The 23,846-nt window shown below is 40.5% G+C and overlaps 2 protein-coding genes across 20 annotated transcripts in view; one reads left to right on the plus strand and one right to left on the minus strand.

The window, feature by feature from the left end:
* Positions 1-737: 737 nt before the first annotated feature.
* LOC110495991 (lipid transport auxiliary protein 1) lies at positions 738-3,454 on the plus strand. Its single transcript, XM_021571579.3, has 7 exons — positions 738-1,162; positions 1,599-1,700; positions 1,853-1,961; positions 2,076-2,129; positions 2,245-2,411; positions 2,492-2,550; positions 2,700-3,454. Exons 1-7 carry the CDS (start codon positions 1,103-1,105, stop codon positions 2,905-2,907), a joined length of 759 nt encoding a protein of 252 aa, XP_021427254.1. The 5' UTR covers positions 738-1,102; the 3' UTR covers positions 2,908-3,454.
* A 2,641-nt stretch (positions 3,455-6,095) lies between these two features.
* Positions 6,096-23,846, minus strand: part of LOC110495992 (myocardial zonula adherens protein) — a 43,946-nt gene continuing 26,195 nt past the window's right edge. The window contains exons 2-11 of one of the 19 annotated variants that reach the window (XM_090208371.1): positions 19,626-19,698; positions 19,434-19,539; positions 19,257-19,352; positions 18,975-19,031; positions 17,186-17,281; positions 12,866-12,976; positions 10,890-11,113; positions 10,455-10,560; positions 10,005-10,088; positions 6,096-9,889 (exon numbers count right to left, since the gene is read on the minus strand). In XM_090208371.1, the coding sequence (XP_090064497.1) occupies positions 9,785-9,889; positions 10,005-10,088; positions 10,455-10,560; positions 10,890-11,113; positions 12,866-12,976; positions 17,186-17,281; positions 18,975-19,031; positions 19,257-19,289 (816 nt within the window). In that variant the 5' untranslated portion in view covers positions 19,290-19,352; positions 19,434-19,539; positions 19,626-19,698 and the 3' untranslated portion in view covers positions 6,096-9,784. Of the gene's footprint in view, positions 9,890-10,004; positions 10,089-10,454; positions 10,561-10,889; positions 11,114-12,865; positions 12,977-17,185; positions 17,282-18,956; positions 19,032-19,256; positions 19,540-19,625; positions 19,699-21,858; positions 21,974-23,846 lie in introns of all 19 variants that reach the window. The other 18 variants (XM_090208372.1, XM_090208367.1, XM_090208366.1 and 15 more) reach the window with 18 other exon arrangements.

Genomic DNA, 23,846 nt, shown 5'->3' on the forward strand with positions numbered 1-23,846 from the left:
CTTGGGAAATCTTTTTGTATCCAAATCCGGCTTTAAACTTCTTCACAACAGTATCTCGGACCTGCCTGGTGTGTTCCTTGTTCTTCATGATGCTCTCTGCGCTTTTAACGGACCTCTGAGACTATCACAGTGCAGGTGCATTTATACGGAGACTTGATTACACACAGGTGGATTGTATTTATCATCATTAGTCATTTAGGTCAACATTGGATCATTCAGAGATCCTCACTGAACTTCTGGAGAGAGTTTGCTGCACTGAAAGTAAAGGGGCTGAATAATTTTGCACGCCCAATTTTTCCGTTTTTGATTTGTTAAAAAAGTTTGAAATATCCAATAAATGTCGTTCCACTTCATGATTGTGTCCCACTTGTTGTTGATTCTTCACAAAAAAATACAGTTTTATATCTTTATGTTTGAAGCCTGAAATGTGGCAAAAGGTCGCAAAGTTCAAGGGGGCCGAATACTTTCGCAAGGCACTGTATGTGTCTTCTTCACAATTGTTATTTGATTGAATGTGTAACTAGCTTGACTCAAAATCAATACACTGTTTCGTTGGAATATCACTCATACATTGGCTCAATGTTTGATTCACTGTCTCCTGGGATCAAGCCAGCCAACCCTTAGATCTAGTATCTAACGCAAAAATATGAGAAGAGGAGATAGGAATCCCATCGGCAATATATGGACCTACGTATAACGCCCCACCCAGCAGAATGTCGACCAATCGTGTTCACGTTGTCATGCTGCGTCGCTCAATCCCTTCTCAAAGTCAGGATATGAGTTGATTAGCCTGCTATTCTCCTCGAAAGTACGTAATGGCATGATTCCAAACGATAAGATATTACAGAGAACGTTAATTATCTCACATTTCTGAAAATATTTGTAAAGTTGTACTTCTTGTTCACGAAATTGTTGTAGCTAGCGCTCCCATTCACGCCTTGCAAGAGAGCTCCCCTTGTCCCAGATTCGCCCGGAATGCACTGCGCGGCCCATTGACGACGCCTGTGCGTTAACACGATTTATATGGAGTTTCCCATCTCCTCAAAAGTATATCTGGGTAATGTAGCAAACCCAAGAAACCTCTGAAGAAGGACATTTCAGAATGGCCGAGTCACCTTTGTCCGGTGTGAATGTAGTGCTAGTTATGGCATATGGCAGCCTGGTAAGTGATATTTTAAATGCATTACTAGGCGCAATCAATGATTTAGCTATGTGTACACATCATTGGGTGCAATCCGTGAGAGATGTACCGCTAGCCAGCCAGCTAAGCTATGCTTATAGCCCCTGATGAATAGGTTAACAACAGTTAGCGGTCTATCTAACGTTAATGTTACAGCTTCTTTGTGATATATTGTTGCATGTCACATGCCTTAGACCAGGGGTCTCAAATCCTGTTCATGGAGAGCTACCTTCAGGACGGTAGCTCTCAAGGGACAAGGTTGGAGAGCCCTGCCTTAGACAATCGGGGTATATTTCACTACTTAAAATTACTTATAATTAGCACAAACTGGTATGAATTGTGCCCTTTTTAAAAAAGTAACCTGTACTAATATTGCTTATAGTCTTGACATTCTGACTTGGATAGTTTTTTTGCACAGGTGTTTGTATTGCTATTTATATTCGTCAAGAGGCAGATCATGCGTTTTGCTATGAGGTCCCGCAGAGGACCCCATGCCCCTATTGGACACAATGCACCCAAGGCAAGACCCTCAGCTGTCAGAGACAAACCTCTCAGTCATCGCTCTCATTTACGATTATCCTACTCTATGCTGCAATCAATCAAACAGATTAATACCATAGTATTTGTTATCTTTGTATGTTGATGGTTTGAGCCTTGTTGGTGTTTCTGCAGGGTTTGCGGGAAGAGATTGACGCACGTCTGTCCAAGGTTCAGGAAATCCGCTTCGAGCCGCGTCTGCTCTCTGAGGAGGATGATAGGCTGAAGCACGGGACACAGTTCAGTAAGTCACCATTCAAATGTATACATGCAACAAATTTGTTCTCTGTAGTGGACAAGATGTTGTGTTTTTATAGTACTGTAATAGTATCATTAATGACCTCCATGATATTCTCAGGTTGCTACAACTACCTGTACAGGATGAAGGCTCTAGATGCCATTCGGGACTCGGGTAAGAGCCGATAGTAGAGATTTTAAGATACCTATGGTTTAAAGCATGGCTGTACATTCCAATTGGCATACGTTATCCTCTTTCTCATAATTATCCGTCCCCTCTCCAACCCCAGGGATCCCGCTGCAGGAGATGGGCCGCAACCCAAACGCCATCACAGGACGCAGTTTCCGCAACTGGCTGCTGGATCTGCGTAACTCCCACTCTCTGATCAAGAGCAGCCGTAGCACCCTCATTGACAACCTGTTGGAGGGATATGACAGTGCACGTCATGGCACAGGGGTTTGTGATTTTTGTTTTTGTGAATTGACTGTTTTCGTGTTGACAGTGTTCGTCAGTGGAAGTGACTTTCTGTGTTTTAGGTATTTGGGGAAGAGGAATATATGAAATACCAGGATGCTCTGAATGAACTGGCTGATGTGTAAGTATTATTACAAAAAGTAATGTGTTTGCTCAACAAATAAATATATCAGTAGGAAGAGATGTCTTCCATCATGTCACAGAAATCTTCACTCTCACGTTATCATGCCATTTAATTTGAGTTTGACACTACCCTCTCTCTTCTCTCAGTGTGAAAGCCTACTCCAGCACCACCAGTCTGGCCCAGCATCACCAGTCAGCAGCCAAGGACCTGACCGGTTCCCCAGCCCGCAGCACCCCCCCCACCATCCAAGTTACCTACCTGCCCTCCACCAGCCAGCGCAGCAAGAGGCCAAAGCACTTCCTGGAGCTCAAGAGCTTCAAGGACAACTACAACACACTGGAGAGCACCCTGTGAGAGGTGACTGTTGGGTCAGTTCGATTTCAATTCCTGCTTGTTGAATCCATAGGAATTGTATTCAATAGCAATAATTGGAATTGTGATGGAATTGACCACAGCTTTGCTATGGAGACTACCAAAAACATAGTAACAGATCAAGCATGTAGTGTATATACTAATGCTTGCGGAAGATCACATTGCATGTACGTTTTACTTTATTTCCATTGGCAATAAGGAGAATTGTCCCATAATACAAAGCATTTGAATAGTCCTATCATCATATCAGGGTCTTTATCCCAGGAATCTACTATGAGTCTATGGTACTTCAATGTATTGGTGCTGACACATACACTAAGGACAAAGACCATTGTACAACAGTTATGCATTACAACTGTTAGTTTCCCCTACACTTGAATTGTAAACTTCACATGTATTTATGTGTTGATTGGTTGTTTGTATAGATGAAGAAAATATATTTATTTCAACAGCTTTTTTTTACATGTAGAATCTGAACTGTGTAGTTATGTGATCGTGTGTTGAGATTAAAACATGGAATGGAGCTAAATTACTTTCCATGAGTTTTTTTTATTTTTCCACTAGATGCCATTAGCAAGTTGGGGAGCAACATGGTCCACTGCAGTTATTCAAGGAACAGTGCTTACAAACTATGGATGGTGATCATTGTCAGTTAGAAAATGCAAAGCTTAAATGCTAAATAGGAATGTGAAAATAGTAGATATGAAAATAAAATGTATATCAGTGTATGATTCATGCCACAATTCAATTCCAAATTTAAAATTAAATGTGAAAATGGTTAATAGAAAAAGCCAAATGGTAAACAGAAAATCAAAGGCAAATTGAAAGTGGCTGTTTTCATTTTACAACTACCCAATTAATTATTTTCTCTTTTTCAATTTTCATTTTTCAAAGTGTATGCATATGATTTATTGGAGGCGTGAACCAGGAGAGCAACACCACACCCCATGTGGGCTCTCTGTACATTGATTTTAGACTAGAGTAACCAACACACAGGGTGAGAACCCAGGTCTCCTGCGCACCAGAAAAGCATAGGCCTGCTAAGCTGAAGCCTAGGCATTGACTCAGGGAGCCAATGCAACTCTTCAGATCTCAGGCAAGGTAAGGCCTACTCATCATGTCTGGTAACTAAACCACCTGAGTTACAATTCACCATCCTTTGACCTCTTCCTCCTCACAGAGACACATCTGAGCCACAGCACAAATATGACAAGGGTGTAAATAAATGTAGAAATTAATTTCAGAATGGAAAAATGCATTCAGTGTAAACCAGATATAAAGTATGTAGAAAGGAGAATGTACCTACAGTTCCGACCATTTATATGGTCAGACTTACACTTTTCTTTAACAATTCAGAGCGAAGAGTCCAGATTTGAATCACATCCATAACCTGTGGCGAGAGATGAAAACATAAATTGGTGGAGGGCACCCTTCAAACAATTTGGCCCATTCTTCAGCAGCAAACTTCTCTAATTCTTCATTGTTTGAGGGGTGCCCTCCACCAATTGCTGTTTTCATTTCTCGCCATAGGTTATGGATGTGATTCAGATCTGGACTCTTTGCTGGCCACTCCAGAACAGTCCAGTGTTTCTTCTTGAACCATTCCAAGGTGCTTTTTGATGTGTGTTTGGGGTCATTGTACTGCTGGAAGACCTACAGCTTTCAATGGACACCCATTTTTTTGGAACCTGGGTTGAACATTGGACTCAAACACCTGATAATCTGCTGATTTCATGATGCCTTACGCACGTTCAAGGCCCCCAGCACCAGAGGCAGCAAAGCAACCACACAGAATCTTTAAACCTCCCCGATTTTTGATTGTAAGGATGGTGTTCTTTTCCTTGACTGCTTTGTTTGGTTGTCGGTAAACACAGCACTGATCTATACTGCCAAATAGCTCAAACATTGGTCCACAACATTTCACTTGGGATTTAGGGTTGTTTGGGTGGGTTTTTGACAAGTTTATTCAGGTTTTCTAGTCTCCTTCAGCAGTGGTGTCTTCCTATGTTTACCAATGACCAAATTAAGCAATAGACGTATAGTGGACATCACGCCTCAAACATTGAAGACTTAGAACAGTTTGCTGCTGAAGAGTGGGCCAAATTGCAATTTAAAAGGTGCAGCAAGCTCATTGATGGCTACAAGAAGCCTGGAGTGTTCTTGGCCGAAGGCTATGCTGTACTAGCTCCAGGGTACATATAATTTTGTCCATGTCATTTGTCTTTATAAAAATACAAAATAAATGGAAACTTAAGTTGACAAAAATAAAATTGGTTCCTCAATGTTGAAAATCTACTACCAAGGTGTTTATTATGATTATTATTATTTGAGAAGAAATAGCGAATTATTTAAAAGTGCAAGGGTGCGCTCATAATTGGCCAGAACTGTATATATTATAGGTGTGATAATAATATAATCTTTGAGAACTAACAATCACCAAAATAAAAGCTAGACGGTCAAGGAGAATTTTAAAAAAATCCCAAAAACAAATAATTTGGCATTATTGATATGTTTTAGCGAAAAGAACAGGATTAGCCATGACAAAATGACCTCGCACATGTGATAAGTAACTTGGCCTGAGACCAAAAAAATTGCATTGGCTCCCCAAGATACATTTCTTAGGCCTTGGTTTAGCAGGCTAAGTTGTTCTTCTGGTGTATAGGACACAAGGTTCGAACCCTGTCAGTTACGCTAGTCTAAAGTCAATGCACAGAGTGTCTCATGGCTAGGATGTATCCCTGTATGGTGATTGATGTCTTGTTGCTCTCCTGGTTCACACCTCCAGGAAGGAATTTGAAAATAAAAAGTGAAAATGCCAAATTGGGCAGTTGGAAAATTAAAACAACTACTTTCCATTTCACTTTGCATTTACAATTTTCCCTTAATCATTTGCCATTTTCTGTTTACCATTTTCCTTTAGAATTTCCGTTTACCGTTTCCAATTTTCAAGCAGCCATTTTCATTTTATTTTAACATTGAAAATTCATTGGTGCAAGAATCATGACATTGATTAGAAAATATAACATTTATAATTTTCGCATTTCAATTCAGAATCTAAGCATTGCAATTTTGAACTGGCACTGATCACTCTCCATAATAAAGTGTCTATTATAATGCTTTTTTGATTTATCTAAAGACATCTAACATGTGGGACAGAAAGAGGGAACAACTTTTTTTCAACTACTATAAGCTTTATTTTGACAAACAAAGACACAGATAAAAGTACAAAGACCTTATGCACAAAGCTACTACACAACTTATATCTACAATAGACAGAGGGACGGTTTTCACATTAAATATGTTTGGTTTGTAAAAGGGCCCATAACTGTAACAGAAAAATATATTTTGTTTCACAAAATAAGAGCTCTTAAACCAGACAGCAAATTTGGTACTAACAGTATAGGAAAATAACACACAATGGTTGCGTCCCAAATGCAACCATAATCCCTATTTAGTTCACTACTTTTGACCAGGGTCCAAAAGGGGGAATAGGGTGCCATTTGGGGGACACACTATAATCATCAGAAGTTATATGCATGCAGGGTGTAATGATAGTGCGTTAAACTACCTCCTTTGAAATTATACACTGGCACTGCATTCAGTGCTAGAGACATCACTACAGACCCGGGTTCCATCCCAGGCTGTGTCGCAGCCAGCCACGACCGGGAGACCCATGAGGCGGCGCACAATTGGCCCAGCGTCGTCCGGGTTAGGGGAGGGTTTGGCCGGCCGGGATGGCCTTGTCCCATTGTGCTCTAGCGACCGGGCGCATGCAAGCTGACTTCGGTCAACAGTTGTACGGTGTTTTCTCCGACACATTGGTGTGGCTGGGTCGCGGGTTAAGCGAGCAGTGGGTCAAGAAGCAGAGCGGCTTGGCAGGGCCGTGTTTTGGAGGACGCATGTCTCCCGACCTTTGCCTCTCCCGAGTCCGTGCGGAAGTTGCAGCGATGGGACAAGATTGTAACTACCAATTGGATATCATGAAATTGGGGAGAAAAAAACATTATACCGTCAAGGCCATCTAATTTCAGACAAAACCAGGTAGATGAAATCAGAGACATCTTATTGTTAACATGCAACTGCAAGCAACTGTGTGTGTAAGGTGCACTGCAAACACAGGAATGTGACCTATGGACCCTGAAGCAGAGGTATCCTGGTTAAATAGGCTACGGAACTGGGTGCTGAAAACTCCCCCAGTGTGTGTGAGTAACTGCTTTGTCTGGATTGTCTCTCCCAGGGGTTAACTAGAAAACACAGCCATCAACTATTTTAAAAGGTGTCAATTGAGCACCGACTTGAAAATGAGCTCACTCTTTCTTATATCAAGTCATACCATATATTGGCCAAATTCCCAATTCTAGATACCAATTCTAGATATCAATTTTGGGAAAAGTTGAGAGAGACAATAACGCACACATAAAACTCAAATGCGGTTATGCCTCAAGCAATAAAGTAATGATGGAACTGGGCCTGTCACTGTAACCAGAGTGCTTTGTTACCATCGGGTTTATCTAGAGTATGTCAGGCATCAAATCACAACGAACCAACAGATATCAGTATCAACGCTAGGAGCTGGCTATATAAATATATATATATACACACACTACCATTCAAAAGTTTGGGGTCACTTCGAAACGTCCTTGTTATTGAAAGAAAAGCACATTTTTTGCCCATTAAAATAACATCAAATTGGTCAGAAATACAGTGTAGACATTGTTAATGTTGTAAATGACTATTGTAGCGAGAAACTGATGATTTTTTATGGAATAGGCGGCGTACAGAGGCCCATTATCAGCAACCATCACTCCTGTGTTCCAATGGCACGTTGTGTTAGCTAATCCAAGTTTATCATTTTAAAAGGCTAATTGATCATTAGAAAACCTTTTTGCAATTATGTTAGCACAGCTGAAAACTGTTGTTCTGATTAAAGAAGCAATAAAACGGTCCTTCTTTAGACTAGTTGAGTATCTGGAGCATCAGCATTTACGTGTTCGAATATAGGCTCAAAATGGCCAGAAAATAATAACTTTTTTTCTTAAAGTCATCAGTCTTTTCTTGTTCTGAGAAATCAAGTCTATTCAGTGCTAGAAATTGCCAAGAAACTGAAGATCTCGTACAACGCTGTGTACTATTCCCTTCACAGAACAGTGCAAACTGGCCTCTATAGAAAGAGGAGTGGGAGGCCCCGGTGCACAACTGAGCAAGAGGACAAGTACATTAGAGTGTCTAGTTTGAGAAACAGACACCTCACAAGTCCTCAACTGGCAGCTTCATTAAATAGTACCTGCAAAACACAAGTCTCAACGTCAACAGTGAAGAGGTTACCTGCCTTCTAGGCAGAGTTCCTCTGTCCAGTGTGTGTTATTTTGCCCATCTTAATCTTTTAATTTTATTGGCCAGTCTGAGATATGGCTTTTTCTTTGTAACTCTGCCTAGAAGGCCAGTATTGTACTTGTCCTCTTGCTCAGTTGTGCACCGGGGACCTCCCACTCCCCTTTCTAATCTATTTTAAATGGACAAAAAAATGTGCTTCTTTCAAAAACAAGGACATTTCTAAGTGACCACAAACTTTTGAACGGTAGTGTATACAGTTGATGTCGGAAGTTTACATACACCTTAGCCAAATACATTTAAACTCAGTTTCTCACAAGTACTGACATTTAATCCTAGTAAAAATTCCCTGTTAGGATCACCACTTTATTTTAAGAATGTGAAATGTCAGAATAATAGGATAGAGAATAATTTATTTCAGCTTTTATCTCTTTCATCCCATTCCCAGTGGGTCAGAAGTTTACATACACTCAATTAGTATTTGGTAGCATTGCCTTTAAATTGTTTAACTTGGGTCAAACGTTTCGGGTAGCCTTCCACAAGCTTCCCACAATAAGTTGGGTGAATTGTGGCCCATTCCTCCTGACAGAGCTGGTGTAACTGAATTAGGTTTGTAGGCCTCCTTGCTGACGCACGCTTTTTCAGTTCTGCCCAAGGACGAACCAGACTTGTGGTGGTCTACAATTTTTTTTCTGATGTCTTTGCTGATTTCTTTTGATTTTCCCATAATGTCAAGAAAATAGGCACTGAGTTTGAAGGTATGCCTTGAAATTCATCCACAGGTACACCTCCAATTGACTCAAATTATGTCAATTAGCCTATCAGAAGCTTCTAAAGCCATGACATCCTTTTCTAGAATTTTCCAAGCTTTTTAAAGGCACAGTCAACTGTGTATGTAATCTTCTGACCCACTGGAATTGTGATAGAGTGAATTATAAGTGAAATCATCTGTCTGTAAACAATTGTTGGAAAAAATATTTGTGTCATGCACAAAGTATATGTCCTAACCGACTTGCCAAAACTATAATTTGTTAACAAGAAATTTGTGGAGTGATTGAAAAATGACTTTTAATGACTCCAACCTAAGTATATGTAAACTTCCAAATTCAACTGTATATACACACACACACCAACCAGCTGTCTCTCTCATTTTATCACTTCCTCTATCCATCTCTCTTGATCATTATCTCCCTCTGCTCAGGACTTGATCTCGATGACTCAGATTGAAGGAAGTGACTTATTTCCGTGCATTGATGAAGGTGGGCAAAAGAACAGAAATATACCAACTTCCTTGGCCCTCATTTCTATCCTGGAACATTATACTGTGTTGCTGCTGTGTTGTTCATGAAGATAACCAAACATTAATTGAATTGATTTTTGTGTAAATATATATATATATATATATATATATTTTTTTTTTTGACTCAATGAAAAATCTCCATTACAATAGCTTTTTAGTCCTGGAATAGGTTTGATCTGTGTCCGGGAAACCGGCCCTATAGAGATAAGAGACAGGAAGGTGTTGTTGTCACCTGTAGGTAATCTGGGGAGTGGGTTTGCATTCTTTGGTGGGCGGAGAAGCAGGCTTCTGACCCTCCAGGAAGTACTCTATCTGGTCACGCATCTCTGTGTTCTGGAGAGGAGAGGGGTCAAAGGCCATTCAGACAGAGAGGGACCTAACACAGGGACCCCTATCCCTCAAACACACATACACACACCACAACACAAATAGCTGTATGAGTACTGACCTCAGCTTCCAGAAAAGCCACCTTCTCCTCTAGATCCCTGATCACTCTCTCTCTCTCCTGTATTACTGTCCGTGAGTTCTGCAGCTGTAACACACACAAAACAAATACACTTAGATACTACAGAGGAAAACCAACATTCACTCTAACTTCCACAGAAGAGGATGCTTCATCACTTATTCATGATGAGTGTTCTGTTTCAGCAAACCGTTTAGCTTGGCTTACAGTAACTCCCCTATTGCCTTTACAAACCAAAGCAATTAGGAACCCTCTAATCCCTCCTTTTCAATATCATTTTCCCATTGATGGCTGCTACGCATGCAGGGTTTGTGTGTGTTTGTGTTTGTGTATGTATGTGCTTGTATGTGCATGTACGCTCCGTGCACATCCACCTGTGTGTATCTGCCGCATGTGTGTACGTCCGTCCATGCATCCATATGTGTGTGTTCTCACCTGCTCGATCATGTGGCGGACCTTCCTCTGCTGGCTCTTCAGCATGTCGTCCAGGTGATGGATTTTCTCCTTCAGGACAGCCAGCTCCTTCTCCAGCTCCTCAGTTCTGACAACACACACCACAACCCACTGGTTACATAAGCATAATTACCATAATATTTACACTATATATAAACTTGCCATATTTATGGGTCCAAAGTTTAAAGAGAGTATACAGTATCCTTTTAAGTATCTTGGATAAATATGGCAATTCATTAACGATGTAGTCCATACAGTAGCAATGCCTGCTGCTGAGGACTGTAATGTTTGTATAGTATCTCATGTACAACTCATGTACAGTAGTGTAGGAGTTGTATATGTCATACTATGTGCAGACAATCTACGTTTCAGTTTTATGACTGATTTGTAGTCGTTATGGTGACAGAGCCTCTTCACCTCTTCTTTTTCTCCTGCACCCCCTCCTTGGCTGCTCTCAGCTGCAGCAGTTCAGCCTCACTGGTGGCTATTTTGCCCCTCAGGACAGCACCCTCCAGCTCCATGCCCCCCAGCAGCCTCTGCAACTCCTCCACCTTCTGACCTCGCTCCCCCGCCTCCCCCTCCACCCACTGCAGGTGCTTTGACTGCTCGTCGAGGCGCCGGCTGAACTCATCGCTTTCAGCCTGCAGGGGGAGCCAGATAAGTAAAGTTCCCAATTAAATCTAGTTACAGTAATGGTCAGGAAATAGTTAAAATGTGTTACATGATCAGTGGATATTCAATTGTGGACTGGGATGGCTTAAATGCAAATACCAATACTAAATACTCAAAGATGAATAACTGAGCACTCAGTCTTTAGGGGTCAACAGTAATACTTCTAGGTCATTCTTATCAATAGTACCAGTCAATCTACAGTACCAGTCAAAAGTTTGGACACACCTACTCATTCAAGGGTTTTTCTTTATTTTTTACTATTTTCTACATTGTATAATAATAGTGAATACATCAAACCTATGAAATAACACATATGGCATCAAGTAGTAACCAATAAAGTGTTAAACAAATCAAAATATATTTTACATTTTAGATTATTCAAAGTTGCCACCCTTTGCCTTGATGACAGCTTTGCACACTCTTGGCATTCTTTCAACCAGCCTCACCTAGAATGTTTTTCCAACAGTCTTGAAGGAGTTCCCACATATGCTGAGCACTTGTTGGCTGCTTTTCCTTTACTTTGCGGTCCAAATAATGCTAAACCATCTCAACTGCGTTGAGGTCGTGTGATTGTGGAGGCCAGGTCATCTGATGCAGCACTCCATCACTCTCCTTCTTGGTTAAATAGCCCTTACACAACCTGGAGATGTGTTGGGTCATTGCCCTGTTGAAAAACAAATGATAGTCCCACTAAGCGCAAACCAGATGGGGTGGCGTATCGCTGCTGTGGTAGCCATGCTGGTTAAGTATGCCTTGAATTCTAAATAAAGCACAGACAGTGTCACCAGCAAAGCACCCCCACATCATCACACCTCCTTCTCCATGCTTCACGGTGGGAACCACACATGCGGAGATCATCCGTTCACCTACTCTGCGCCTCACAAAGACACGGCAGTTGGAACCAAAAAGCTGAAATTTGGACTAATCAGACCAAAGGACAGATTTCCACCTGTCTAATGTCCATTGCTCGTGTTTCATGGCCCAAGCAACTCTCTTCTTCTAATTTGTGTCCTTTAGTAGTGGTTTCTTCGCAGCAATTCGACCATGATGGCCTGATTCACACAGTCTCCTCTGAACAGTTGATGCTGAGGTGTGTCTGTTACTTGAACTCTGTGAAGCATTTATTTGTGGTGCAAATTCTGAGGCTGGTAACTCTAATGAACTTATCCTCTGCAGCAGAGGTAACGCTGGGACTTCCTTTCCTATGGCGGCCCTCATAAGATCCAGTTTCATCATAGCGTTTGATGGTTTTTGCAACTGCACTTGAAGAAACATTGAAAGTTCTTGAAATTTTCTGAATTGACTGACCTTCTTGTTTTAAAGTAATGATGAACTGTAATTTCTCTTTTCTTATTTGAGCTGTTCTTGCCATAATATGGACTCGGTCTTTTACCAAATAGGGCAATCTTCTGTATACCAACCCTACCTTGTCACAACACAACTGATTGGCTCAAACACATATTTTTTAAAAACTTTTAACAAGGCACACCTGTTAATTGAAATGCATTACCTCATGAAGCTGGTTGAGAAGAATCTCAAATATAAAATAGATTTAGATTTGTTTAACACTTTTTTGCCGGTTACTAAATTATTCCATGTGTGTTATTTCATAGTTTTGATGTCTTCACTATTATTCTACATGGTAGAAATTAGTAAATATAAAGAAAAAAAATGAGTACGTGTGTCCAAACTTTTGAGAGAGAATCTATCCATACACTGACCTGCATTCTGTCTCTCTCCTCCTTGTGTCTCTTCTCTGACTCCTTCAGCTGGGCATACAGGCGCTTGCTCACCTCCCTTACCTTTGCACTGTCCTCTGAATTCTCCCTGACCTTTAAAGAGAGAGACATAGATTAGGCTAAGTACAAGCTCAATGAACTTGAACACAGAGTAAACACAAACATACAGAGTGCTCGGTGCTGACATGCCATTTGCATACCATTTCCGTATTTGCTTGAGGTAAAAGGCCACCTAAATGGGTTGGTGTGTCAGGTAAATGTCAGGTGTCTGCCAGCTAAACACACTGGTTTTCCCAATAAAATACCACACCATGTATTGTGTTCCCTAACATTAACACAGTTTAGAATGGCTAAAAAGGCCAAAAAGATCATCAAGGCCACTGCCTGTTCACCCCACTATCATCCAGAAGGCAAGGTGCATCAAAGCTGGGACCGGGAGACTGAAAAACAGCTTTTATCTCAAGGCCATCAGACTGTTAAACAGCCATCACTAGCACATTAGAGGCTGCTGCCTACAGGCATAGACTAGAAATCACTGGCCACTTTAAGGAAAGGAACACTAGTCACTTTAATAATGTTTACATATCTGGCATTACTCATCTCATATGTATATACTGTATTCTATACTATTCTACTGTATCTTAGTCCGTTCCGCTATGACATCGCTCGTCCTTATGTATATAGACTTAATTCATTCCTACTTAGATTTGTGTGTATTGGGTATATGTTGTGTAATTTGTTAGATATTACTTGTCAGATATTACTGCACTGTCGGAGCTAGAAGCACAAGCATTTCGCTACACTAGCAATAACATCTGCTAATCACGTGTATGTGACCAATAAAATGTGATTTGATTTAATCGGAAGGCATCGTAACAAGACTCTAACCAAAGGACAGGTCATATAATACAGTCACTGTCCAGACATACAGTGCATTCCCTTAGAATGTATTGTTATTCCTACTAATGCTGAGAGAAACTTAGTGAACTCTTCAGCATTTTCTGTATTTCTGCATAGATTTGACATAACATGTGATCAGCTCTTTATCTATGTCCTAATAATAAATCAATGCAAATAGTCCCGGTAGCCATTTGATTAGCTGTTCAGAAGTCTCATGGCTTGACAATTTTTAGGGCCTTCCTCTGACACCGCCTGATATAGAGGTCCTGGATGGCAGGAAGCCTGGCCCCAGTGATGTACTGGGCTGTACACACTACCCTCTGTAGTGTCTTGCGGTCGGAGGACGAGCAGTTGCCATACCAGGCAGTGATGCAACCTGTCAGGATGCTCTCGATGGTGCAGCTGTAAAACCTTTTGAGGACCTGAGGACCCATGCCAAATCTCCTGAGGGGCAATAGGTTTTGTCGTGCCCTCTTCACGACTATCTTGGTGTGCTTGGACGATGTTAGCTTGTTGGTAATGTGGATGCCAAGGAACTTGAAGCTCTCAACCTGCTCCACTACAGCCACGTCGATACGAATGGGAGGCGTGCTCGGTCCTTCTTTTCCTGTAGTCCACAATCATCTCCTTTTTCTTGATCACGTTGAGGGAGAGGTTGTTGCCCTTGCACCACATGGTCAGGTCTCTGACCTCCTCCCTATAGGCTGTCTCGTCGTTGTCATCTGTTGTGTCATCAGCAAACTTAATGACGGTGTTGGAGTAGTTTGCAAGCCTTGCCACATTTGAATGAGCGTCGGAGCCAGTGTAGTATGATTAGATCTTAGTTCTGTATTGACGCTTTGCCTGTTTGATGGTTCGTCGGGAGGGCATAGCGGGATTTCTTATAAGCTTCCGGGTTCGAGTCCCGCTCCTTGAAAGCAGCAGCTCTACCCTTTAGCTAAGTGTGAATGTTGCCTTTAATCCATGGCTTCTGGTTGGGGTATGTACGTACAGTCACTGTTGGGACGACATCCTCGATGCACTTATTGATAAAAAGCCAGTGACTGATGTGGTGTATTCCTCAATGCTATCAGAAGAATCCCGGAACATATTCCAGTCTGTGCAAGCAAAACAGTCCTGTAGTTTTGCATCTGCTTCATCTGACCACTTTGTTATAGGACAAGTCACTGGTGCTTCCTGCTTTAATTTTTGCTTGTGTAAGCAAGAATCAGGAGGATAGAATTATGGTCAGATTTGCCAAATGGAGAGCGAGGGAGACCTTTGTACACGTCTCTGTGTGTGGAGTAAAGGTGGTCTAGAATTGTTTCCCCTCTGGTTCCACATTTAACATGCTGATAGAAATGAGGTAAAACTAATTTAAGTTTCACTGCATTAAAGTCCCTAGGAGCGCCGCCTTTGGATGAGTGTTTTCTGTTTGTATATGGCGGTATATACAGCTCATTGAGTGCGGTTTTAGTGACAGCACCGGTCTGTGGTGGTATGTAGATAGTTACAAAAAAATACAGATGAAAACTCTCTAGGTAGATAGTGTGGTCTACAGCTTATCATGAGATACTCTACCTCAGGCGAGCAAAACCTTGAAACTTCCTTAGATGTCGTGCACCAGCTGTTGTTTACATATATGCATATGCCCCTGCCCCATATCTTATGGCTGCTGTTCTATCCTGCCGATAGAGTGTATAACCTGCCAGCTGTATGTTTTTAATGTCGTAGTTCAGCCACGACTCGGTGAAACATAAGATATTACAGTTTTTAATGTGCCGTTGGTAGGATATATGTGCTTTCAGTTCGTCCCATTTATTTTCCAGCGATTGAACGCTAGCTAGCAGGACAGAAGGCATAGGCAGATTAGACACTCGTCTCCTGATCCTCACAAGGCACTCTGATCTTTTTCTGCAAAATCTCTGTTTCCTTTTCTAGAGAATGACGGGGATCTGGGCCTGGTCGGTTGTCCCTCCCATCCGACTCATTGAAGAAAAACTCTTTGTCTAATCTGAGGTTAGGAATCAGTGTTCTGATGTCCAGAAGCTCTTTTCAGTCATAAGAGATGGTAGCAGCAACATTATGTGCAAAACAAGTTATGAACAATGCAAAAAAAACTAACAACATGGTTGGTTAAGAGCTGTTTAGATAAAGTGAACCTGATTAAATTACTTTTATATTTCTTTATTGAGCAAATTGATCCATCATTCAATGTCTTTGTTGGAAAAAGCATGTGAACCTCTAGATTAATGAGCTCAATAAAGTAATCAAAATTGTTGTATTTGTTCTCATATTCCTTGCATGCAATGACTAACTGATTTAATGAGCCATTCGCAGTTTCACTGTACCGGCCGTGTGTACTTAGACTTGCATGGCTTAATCTTTGAGACAAGCATATGCTACTGGCAGGATCAACCAGGTAGCCACTCACAACGTAGATGTTGTACCTGGTCGCACTAAGCAAAGAACAACCAGGGACCGGTCCTATCCCGCTTGTAACTCTACAAACTCGTTGTATGCATTTGCAGTTTTTTTGGGGTTAAGGTTTTCCCAACCTGAACTGAATGGTGAATAATGTCTTGTGGCATTTTGGAGTCAGTTTTATTGTACGTAAGAATAGTAGATGTTTCTGAACACTACTACAACAAAACATGTTAACATGCTGTCTTACAATAAAAGTGACTCCAAAATTGACACTTTTCACCATTCACTATTCACCATTCAGTTTCGGTATTGGGCAAAACATACTGTAACCCCCAAATGCAAATGCATACAACGGGTTGGTAGAGTTACAAGCTTCATGTAGTCATTGAATGCAAGGAATACAGGACCATATACTAAACTTTTGATTACTTTAATACACTTAATTGAGCTCATTCATTTAGAGGTTCATAAACTTTTTCAGACAAAGAAGTTAAATGTTGGATCAATTAAAAAGTACAATTGATTTTTGTTTAATCAGGTTAACTTGATCTATTATTTAGACTAGGTCAAATCTATGCAGAAATACAGTAAAACTCTAAAGGGTTTACAGACGTTCTCTCACCACTGTAGGTAATGGCTGTGTGGTGTCCTTTTACAGGATGCTATGTTGTGATGCACTGAAATTGGATATGTTGTTAGCGTGTGTGTGTGTGACCTCTGTGTGTGGTCTTTATCACTATACTTTTAAAATGGAGACCAGCAGCCATTTAAAAAAACAGAGGGATGTGGTGTGTGAAAATGTATGTTTTTAAAAGTATTTTATAATTTGAATATAAATGTCATTTTCAGTTCATATACAAATTCCTATTCAAATCGTCTACACAGTAGTTAAATACTTTTTTTCTATAAAGCACTAATGTGGAACTGATGCAAACAAACAAAATATTTAAGAAAACAAAAGTTTGAGTAAATGTTGATATGCAAATAAGGTCTTACATTTGTTTCTGACTCAGTCCCAACAATTTTACAATTGGTGACAATTGCTGGGTTGGTAGGCAGGGTGACACTGACTTTGTAACCATTGGCTGGAAACTGAAGGATAGAGCAGGGGTTAGTGGTTATTTCATCAGTATTTGTATCTATTTGTTTGTATTTGAGTATTAGAATGTATAAGAATGAGTTAAATAGCTACAGTGCCTTCAGAAATTATATATATTTTTTCCCACATGTTGTTCCCACGTGTTACAGCCTGAGTTTAAAATTGATTCAATTGAGATTTTGTGTCACTGGCCTACACACAATACCTCATAATGTCAAAGTGTAATTCTGTTTTTAGAAATGTATTCAAATTAATAAAACATGAAAGATGAATTCTCTTGAGCCAATAAGTATTGAACCCCTTTGTTATGGCAAGCCTTAAAGCCTAAAGGTCAGGAGTAAACATGTGCTTAATAAGTCACATAATAAGTTGCATGGACTCACTCTGTGTGCAATAAGAGTAAGGTTTGACTTTGGAGACGAGAAGCAAGTACAGGGAGTGAACATTTGACGGAAAATGGACATCAAACAAAACAAGAACAGCGTCTGGACGGGGGAACAAAACATCATTACGACAAAAATGCTGACAGGGGGAACAAAACTGAGGAAGACAGATAGATATAGAGTGGGCAATCAACAACGTGAAGGAGTCCAAGTGAGTCCAATGAGTGCTGATGCGTGTAATGAAGGTGATAGGTGTGTGTAATAAAAGGCAGCCTGGCGCCTTCGAGCACCAGAGAGGGGAAGCGGGAGCAGGCATGACAATAAGGGTTTAAACATAATTTTTTAATAACTACCTCATCTCTGCATGCAATTATCTTTTAGGTGCCTCAGTCAATCGGTACATTTCAAACACAGATTGAATCACAAGACCAGGTTGGTTTTCCAATGCCTCGCAAAGAGCGGCACCTATTGGTAGATGGGTAAATAAAATAAAAGGCAAACATTGAATATCCCTTTGAGCATGGTGAAGTTATTATGCTTTGGTTGGTGTGTCAATACAACTAGTCACTACAAAGATACATGCGCCCTTCCTTATTCAGTGGCATGAGAGGAATTCAGCTCAGGGATTTCACCATGTAGTCAATGGTGACTTCAATACAATTACTGAGTTCAATGGCTGTGATAGGGGAAAACTGACGATGGATCAACAACATTGTAGTTACTCCACAATACTAACCTAACTGACAGAGTGAAAAGAAGGAAGCCTGTACATAATATAAATATTTGAAAACATGTATCCTGTTTGCAACAAAGCACTAAAGTAATCACGCAAAACACTGGAGTTGCTTACCAAGACAACTTTGAACGTTCCTGAGTGTCCTAGTTACAGTTTTGAATTAAATCGGCTTGAAAGTCTATGGAAAGACTTGTAAATAGCTGTCTAGCAATGATCAACAACCAACTTGACAGAGCTTGATACATTTTTAAAGAATAATGTACCAATATTGTACAATCCAGGTGTGCAAAGCTCTTAGAGACTTACCCAGAAAGACTGGATGAAGCCAAGGATGATTCTAACATGTATTGACTCAGGGGTGTGAATACTTATGTCAATTAGATAATTCTGTATTTAATTTTCAATACATTTGAAACATTTTATAAAAACATGTTTTCACTTTGCCATTATGAGGTATTATGTGTAGTTGACTTAAAAATAAATATTTTATTCATTTTGAAACCAGGCTGTAACACAACAGAATGTGGAATAATCAAGGGGTATGAATACCTCCTGAAGGCATTGTACCTTGTTATTCTGTCTGGTGGCCATCTGTTCCCTCAAGGTCTTCAGACAGTACCGAACCTAAAGAGAGACAACACATAACACACATTATATATTTTATTTACACTACACCAGCTTGCACACACACACACTAGAAGGACTTTACATCAACAACACACCCTTCCTCTGTACACCCAAACCACCCATTAATTTCCCTGTCCTTCAACAGAACCCCACCCATGTTGAGTCATTCTCCCATATTGCTGGTGCAGAGAAAACTAAATCAAGATGGCAGCACTCACTGACCTCCTGTATCTGAGACACCTCGTCTGTCAGCATCTTGACACTGCTGGTGTTTTCCTTCTCTGTTTGTGGGACTCGAGGTACACTTGTACAATAGAGCTGGGGTATTCTGTTAGTCAAGGGAAGCTCTGAAATCACATACACACCAATGCACACAGGCTTAAACTTGCTCATACACACCTTAAGGACCTCTACTTTCTCTTCCCGAAGGTCGGATCAGATTTAGCCTCTGGCTAGTCTGGTATTCACTGGTTGACTGGTATTCACTGTTTGACTGTGGCTGTGACTGTGAGAAATAGAGTAAGAATACAATACAATATAATCATGATTATTATTTAGTAATAGTGAGAAGAAAAATAATAATCAATGTACCTTGTTAATGAACTGTTCTGATGACTGGGTTGACTGATTCTGTGCTTGTAGAGTGAGTCTGAGCAGCCTGCACCTAATTTGAAATCAGAGGCAAGAGGACTAAGCACCTCTCTGTCTCTGTATATGTCTGATGTTGTCTTGTCAAAAAGATTATGACATTGTTAACGCCCATAACAAACCATTTCATATTTAGCTTACGTTTAATTGGATTAAATTGTTTTGGTGTCTTTTAGTTGTCACTGTATTAGACTAAGAATCGGTGATTGGATGATGTTGAAGTTGAAATGGTGCTGGTTCCATTTGGGACGCAGACACTGACTGTCTGTTGTTTCCACCGCACCGCTTTTCTAATCCAACTCTGGATCTGACCTAAAATTACAGTAACTAAAAGTCAAACCAGTCCAACTAAGTACTGTAGGACCTTAAATAGCAACACATTCCACATTAGGGATGGCAATCACTTCACAGTTGTGTCCCGTCCCTTTGGTAATACCAGCAAAATGTTGACAACAATATATACTGTTAATAGACTATTTGTTCTCTACTGTATAGACTGAATATGAAAACGTGTACTTTATCATAAATAAGGCATAGATTTCAATGTGGTCAAAATGCCTGTTACTCTAGTAAATCTTAATTTATGACATACAATATGTGAAATATTTTTTCCCATTCCTCCTTGCAAAACAGCTCGAGCTCAGTGAGGTTGGATGGAGAGCATTTGTGAACAGCAGTTTTCAGTTCTTTCCACAGATTCTCGATTGGATTCAGGTCTGGACTTTGACTTGGCCATTCTAACACCTGGATATGTTTATTTTTGAATCATTCCATTGTAGATTTTGCTTTATGTTTTGGATCATTGTCTTGTTGGAAGACAAATCTCCGTCCCAGTCTCAGGTCTTTTGCAGACTCCATCAGGTTTTCTTCCAGAATGGTCCTGTATTTGGCTCCATCCATCTTCCCATCAATTTTAACCATCTTCCCTGTCCCTGCTGAAGAAAAGCAGGCCCAAACCATGATGCTGCCACCACCATGTTTGACAGTGGGGATGGTGTGTTCAGTGTGATGAGCTGTGTTGCTTTTACGCCAAACATAACGTTTTGCATTGTTGCCAAAAAGTTCAATTTTGGTTTCATCTGACCAGAGCACCTTCTTCCACATGTTTGGTGTGTCTCCCAGGTGGCTTGTGGCAAACTTTAAACAACACTTTTTATGGATATATTTAAGAAATGTCTTTCTTCTTGCCACTCTTCCATAAAGGCCAGATTTGTGCAATATACGACTGATTGTTGTCCTATGGACAGAGTCTCCCACCTCAGCTGTAGATCTCTGCAGTTCATCCAGAGTGATCATGGGCCTCTTGGCTGCATCTCTGATCAGTCTTCTCCTTGTATGAGCTGAAAGTTTAGAGGGACGGCCAGGTCTTGGTAGATTTGCAGTGGTCTGATACTCCTTCCATTTCAATATTATCGCTTGCACAGTGCTCCTTGGGATGTTTAAAGCTTGGGAAATCTTTTTGTATCCAAATCCGGCTTTAAACTTCTTCACAACAGTATCTCGGACCTGCCTGGTGTGTTCCTTGTTCTTCATGATGCTCTCTGCGCTTTTAACGGACCTCTGAGACTATCACAGTGCAGGTGCATTTATACGGAGACTTGATTACACACAGGTGGATTGTATTTATCATCATTAGTCATTTAGGTCAACATTGGATCATTCAGAGATCCTCACTGAACTTCTGGCGAGAGTTTGCTGCACTGAAAGTAAAGGGGCTGAATAATTTTGCACGCCCAATTTTTCCGTTTTTGATTTGTTAAAAAAGTTTGAAATATCCAATAAATGTCGTTCCACTTCATGATTGTGTCCCACTTGTTGTTGATTCTTCACAAAAAAATACAGTTTTATATCTTTATGTTTGAAGCCTGAAATGTGGCAAAAGGTCGCAAAGTTCAAGGGGGCCGAATACTTTCGCAAGGCACTGTAACTCAGGTGATCCTCCTTATATTATTTACAATTAAATAGACAATGCTTAAGTTATTGAAAAATAATGGTTGCGTAACAATGGTATATTCTGGAATCATCCCACTGGCCAAAGACTGGTCGAATCAATGTATCAAGGCACAAGGTGAGACCCAGATGCAGACTCAGGAGGCAGATGGTTGGAGTCTTACAATGTTTAATAATTCAAAGGGGTAGGCAAGAGAATGGTCGTGGACAGGAAAAAGGTCCAAACCAGATCAGAGTCCCGGAGGTACAGAGTGGCAGACAGGCTCGTGGTCAAGGCAGGCAGAATGGTCAGGCAGGCGGGTACAGAGTCCAGAAACAGGCAAGGGTCAAAACCAGGAGGACTAGAAAAAGGAGAATAGCAAAAAGGTACACAGGAAAAACATACATTTGCAAAAAGTAATCAACGTAAGGGGATTTGGTATTTTTCCCCCAAACCTTTAACCTAAATCCAATGACATGGTTACATTTTTTGTTGATTTCTAATTGAATTCACGTTATTTGGAAACTCAACCAAAACTAGATGTTGAACTGCATCACATCTGGCTGTGATTGGGAGTCCCATAGGGCGGCGCACAATTGGCCCAGCGCCTTCCCAGTTTGACCGGGGTAGGCCATCACTGTAAAGAAGAATTTGTTCTTAACTGACTTGCCTAGTTAAATAAAGGTTCAATAAAAAAGGAGCCTTATCAAATGAGTTTTAAACACTTAACTTCGAACTTTTGATGTTTTGAATCATTTTTCATTCTATGGCCTTAAACATGTGTCATTTAATTGTCGTAAGGTTACAATCTTTCCTCAAAAATAAACAAACATTCTCTTTTGGGAAAGAAAACCCCTGTTTAATAAGGGAGGTTAACTGCTTTAGCATCAGTCTGAATGGGAAAATAAAACACTCTATAACGGCAGTTCCACATGAATTAAGAGAGTGAATAGTCTTCTGAGAGGTGGTTTAGGCGTTACATAACATAACTGTAAAGGCAGCTTCTCTAGATCTCACTGTCTGATCTGATCCTGCGTCTATAGAGAGTTTCAATGCAGTTAATCCATGTTTATGTTATTTATACTGAACCTTCCTGAGCTTGTGTGTACAGTGTGTGTACATAAAGGTGAAGAGGTGTGTTTGTGTGTGCCTGCATGTGTTCCCTTACAAGCCTGAATGTGTTTGTCCGACTGCCTCTATACCCGGCTCTCCCTTCATCCAGCTCAGTATAGACCAGTGGAGGCTCTTCAGAGGAGGAAGGGGAGGACCATCCTACTCAGTGACTTTCATAAAAATGTAAATTGTAAAACATTTAGAAAGTTACGTTACTGCATGAATGTAGTGGGTTTACTAACGTGTTACTTCAATTAGCTATGCTGACTATGATGTTACTTTAGCTAATATCGAGACAACAATCTAGGCTGTGTGTAGCGGTTTGGTTTGGAAAGGTTATTTAACCTGGTCACCTACAGCTGATGTGTCGTGCATTGAAGTCTACAAGTGAAGGGAAGAGGTGGGAGGAGGAGAGCGCATGAATGCGAGAAGGAATACAATGTGGCTGCTGTGAAAATGAACTGTGAACTGAAAATGAAATTTACGCGTGATAAGGGGTGTATTCTTTCTGCCGATTCTGTTGAAAAAGTTTCTTAAACGGAAGAAAATGGTACAAAATGGGGATAAACATACCTGAATTTGTCCAATAGAAACTCTCGTTTGCAACTGTTGGACTAATGATTTCATCCATTAGCATCAGCTAGATGCAGGCAAGTGTGCAAGGAAGTACTGCATGTCACTGTCTTTCCATATGTCACTGTCTGTCACCTCAAATTTGTCTCTCAACCTGTTTGCACCCACATTGTAAACTTTCATTCATAGGCAAGGTTGTAGCAACCTCATGATGGGTATAAGGGAAATTCGAGTATCATGTAGTAGCCTAAACCTATCGCCGTTGAGTCATCCAATATGCTGCAATAGAAATAAGGCCATGCTCGTGAAAAAAATGGCCTCCCTCACTTTAAACGGCACTGACAACCACTGACAGACCCCATTTGCTCTATGTACACTGAACAAAAATATAAACGCAACATGTAAAGTGTTTAATTTTATTTTTATATTGTGGATAGCGTGTTACTTCCATCAATGTCTAGATCATTCCAATTCCCCATATATTTTTTTGATATATATATATTTTTTTTTGATATATATATATATATATATATATATAATTAATTTGC

This window comes from Oncorhynchus mykiss, chromosome 18 (assembly GCF_057628025.1).
Source record: "Oncorhynchus mykiss isolate SJ-2025 chromosome 18, ASM5762802v1, whole genome shotgun sequence".
Lineage (NCBI taxonomy): Eukaryota > Metazoa > Chordata > Actinopteri > Salmoniformes > Salmonidae > Oncorhynchus > Oncorhynchus mykiss.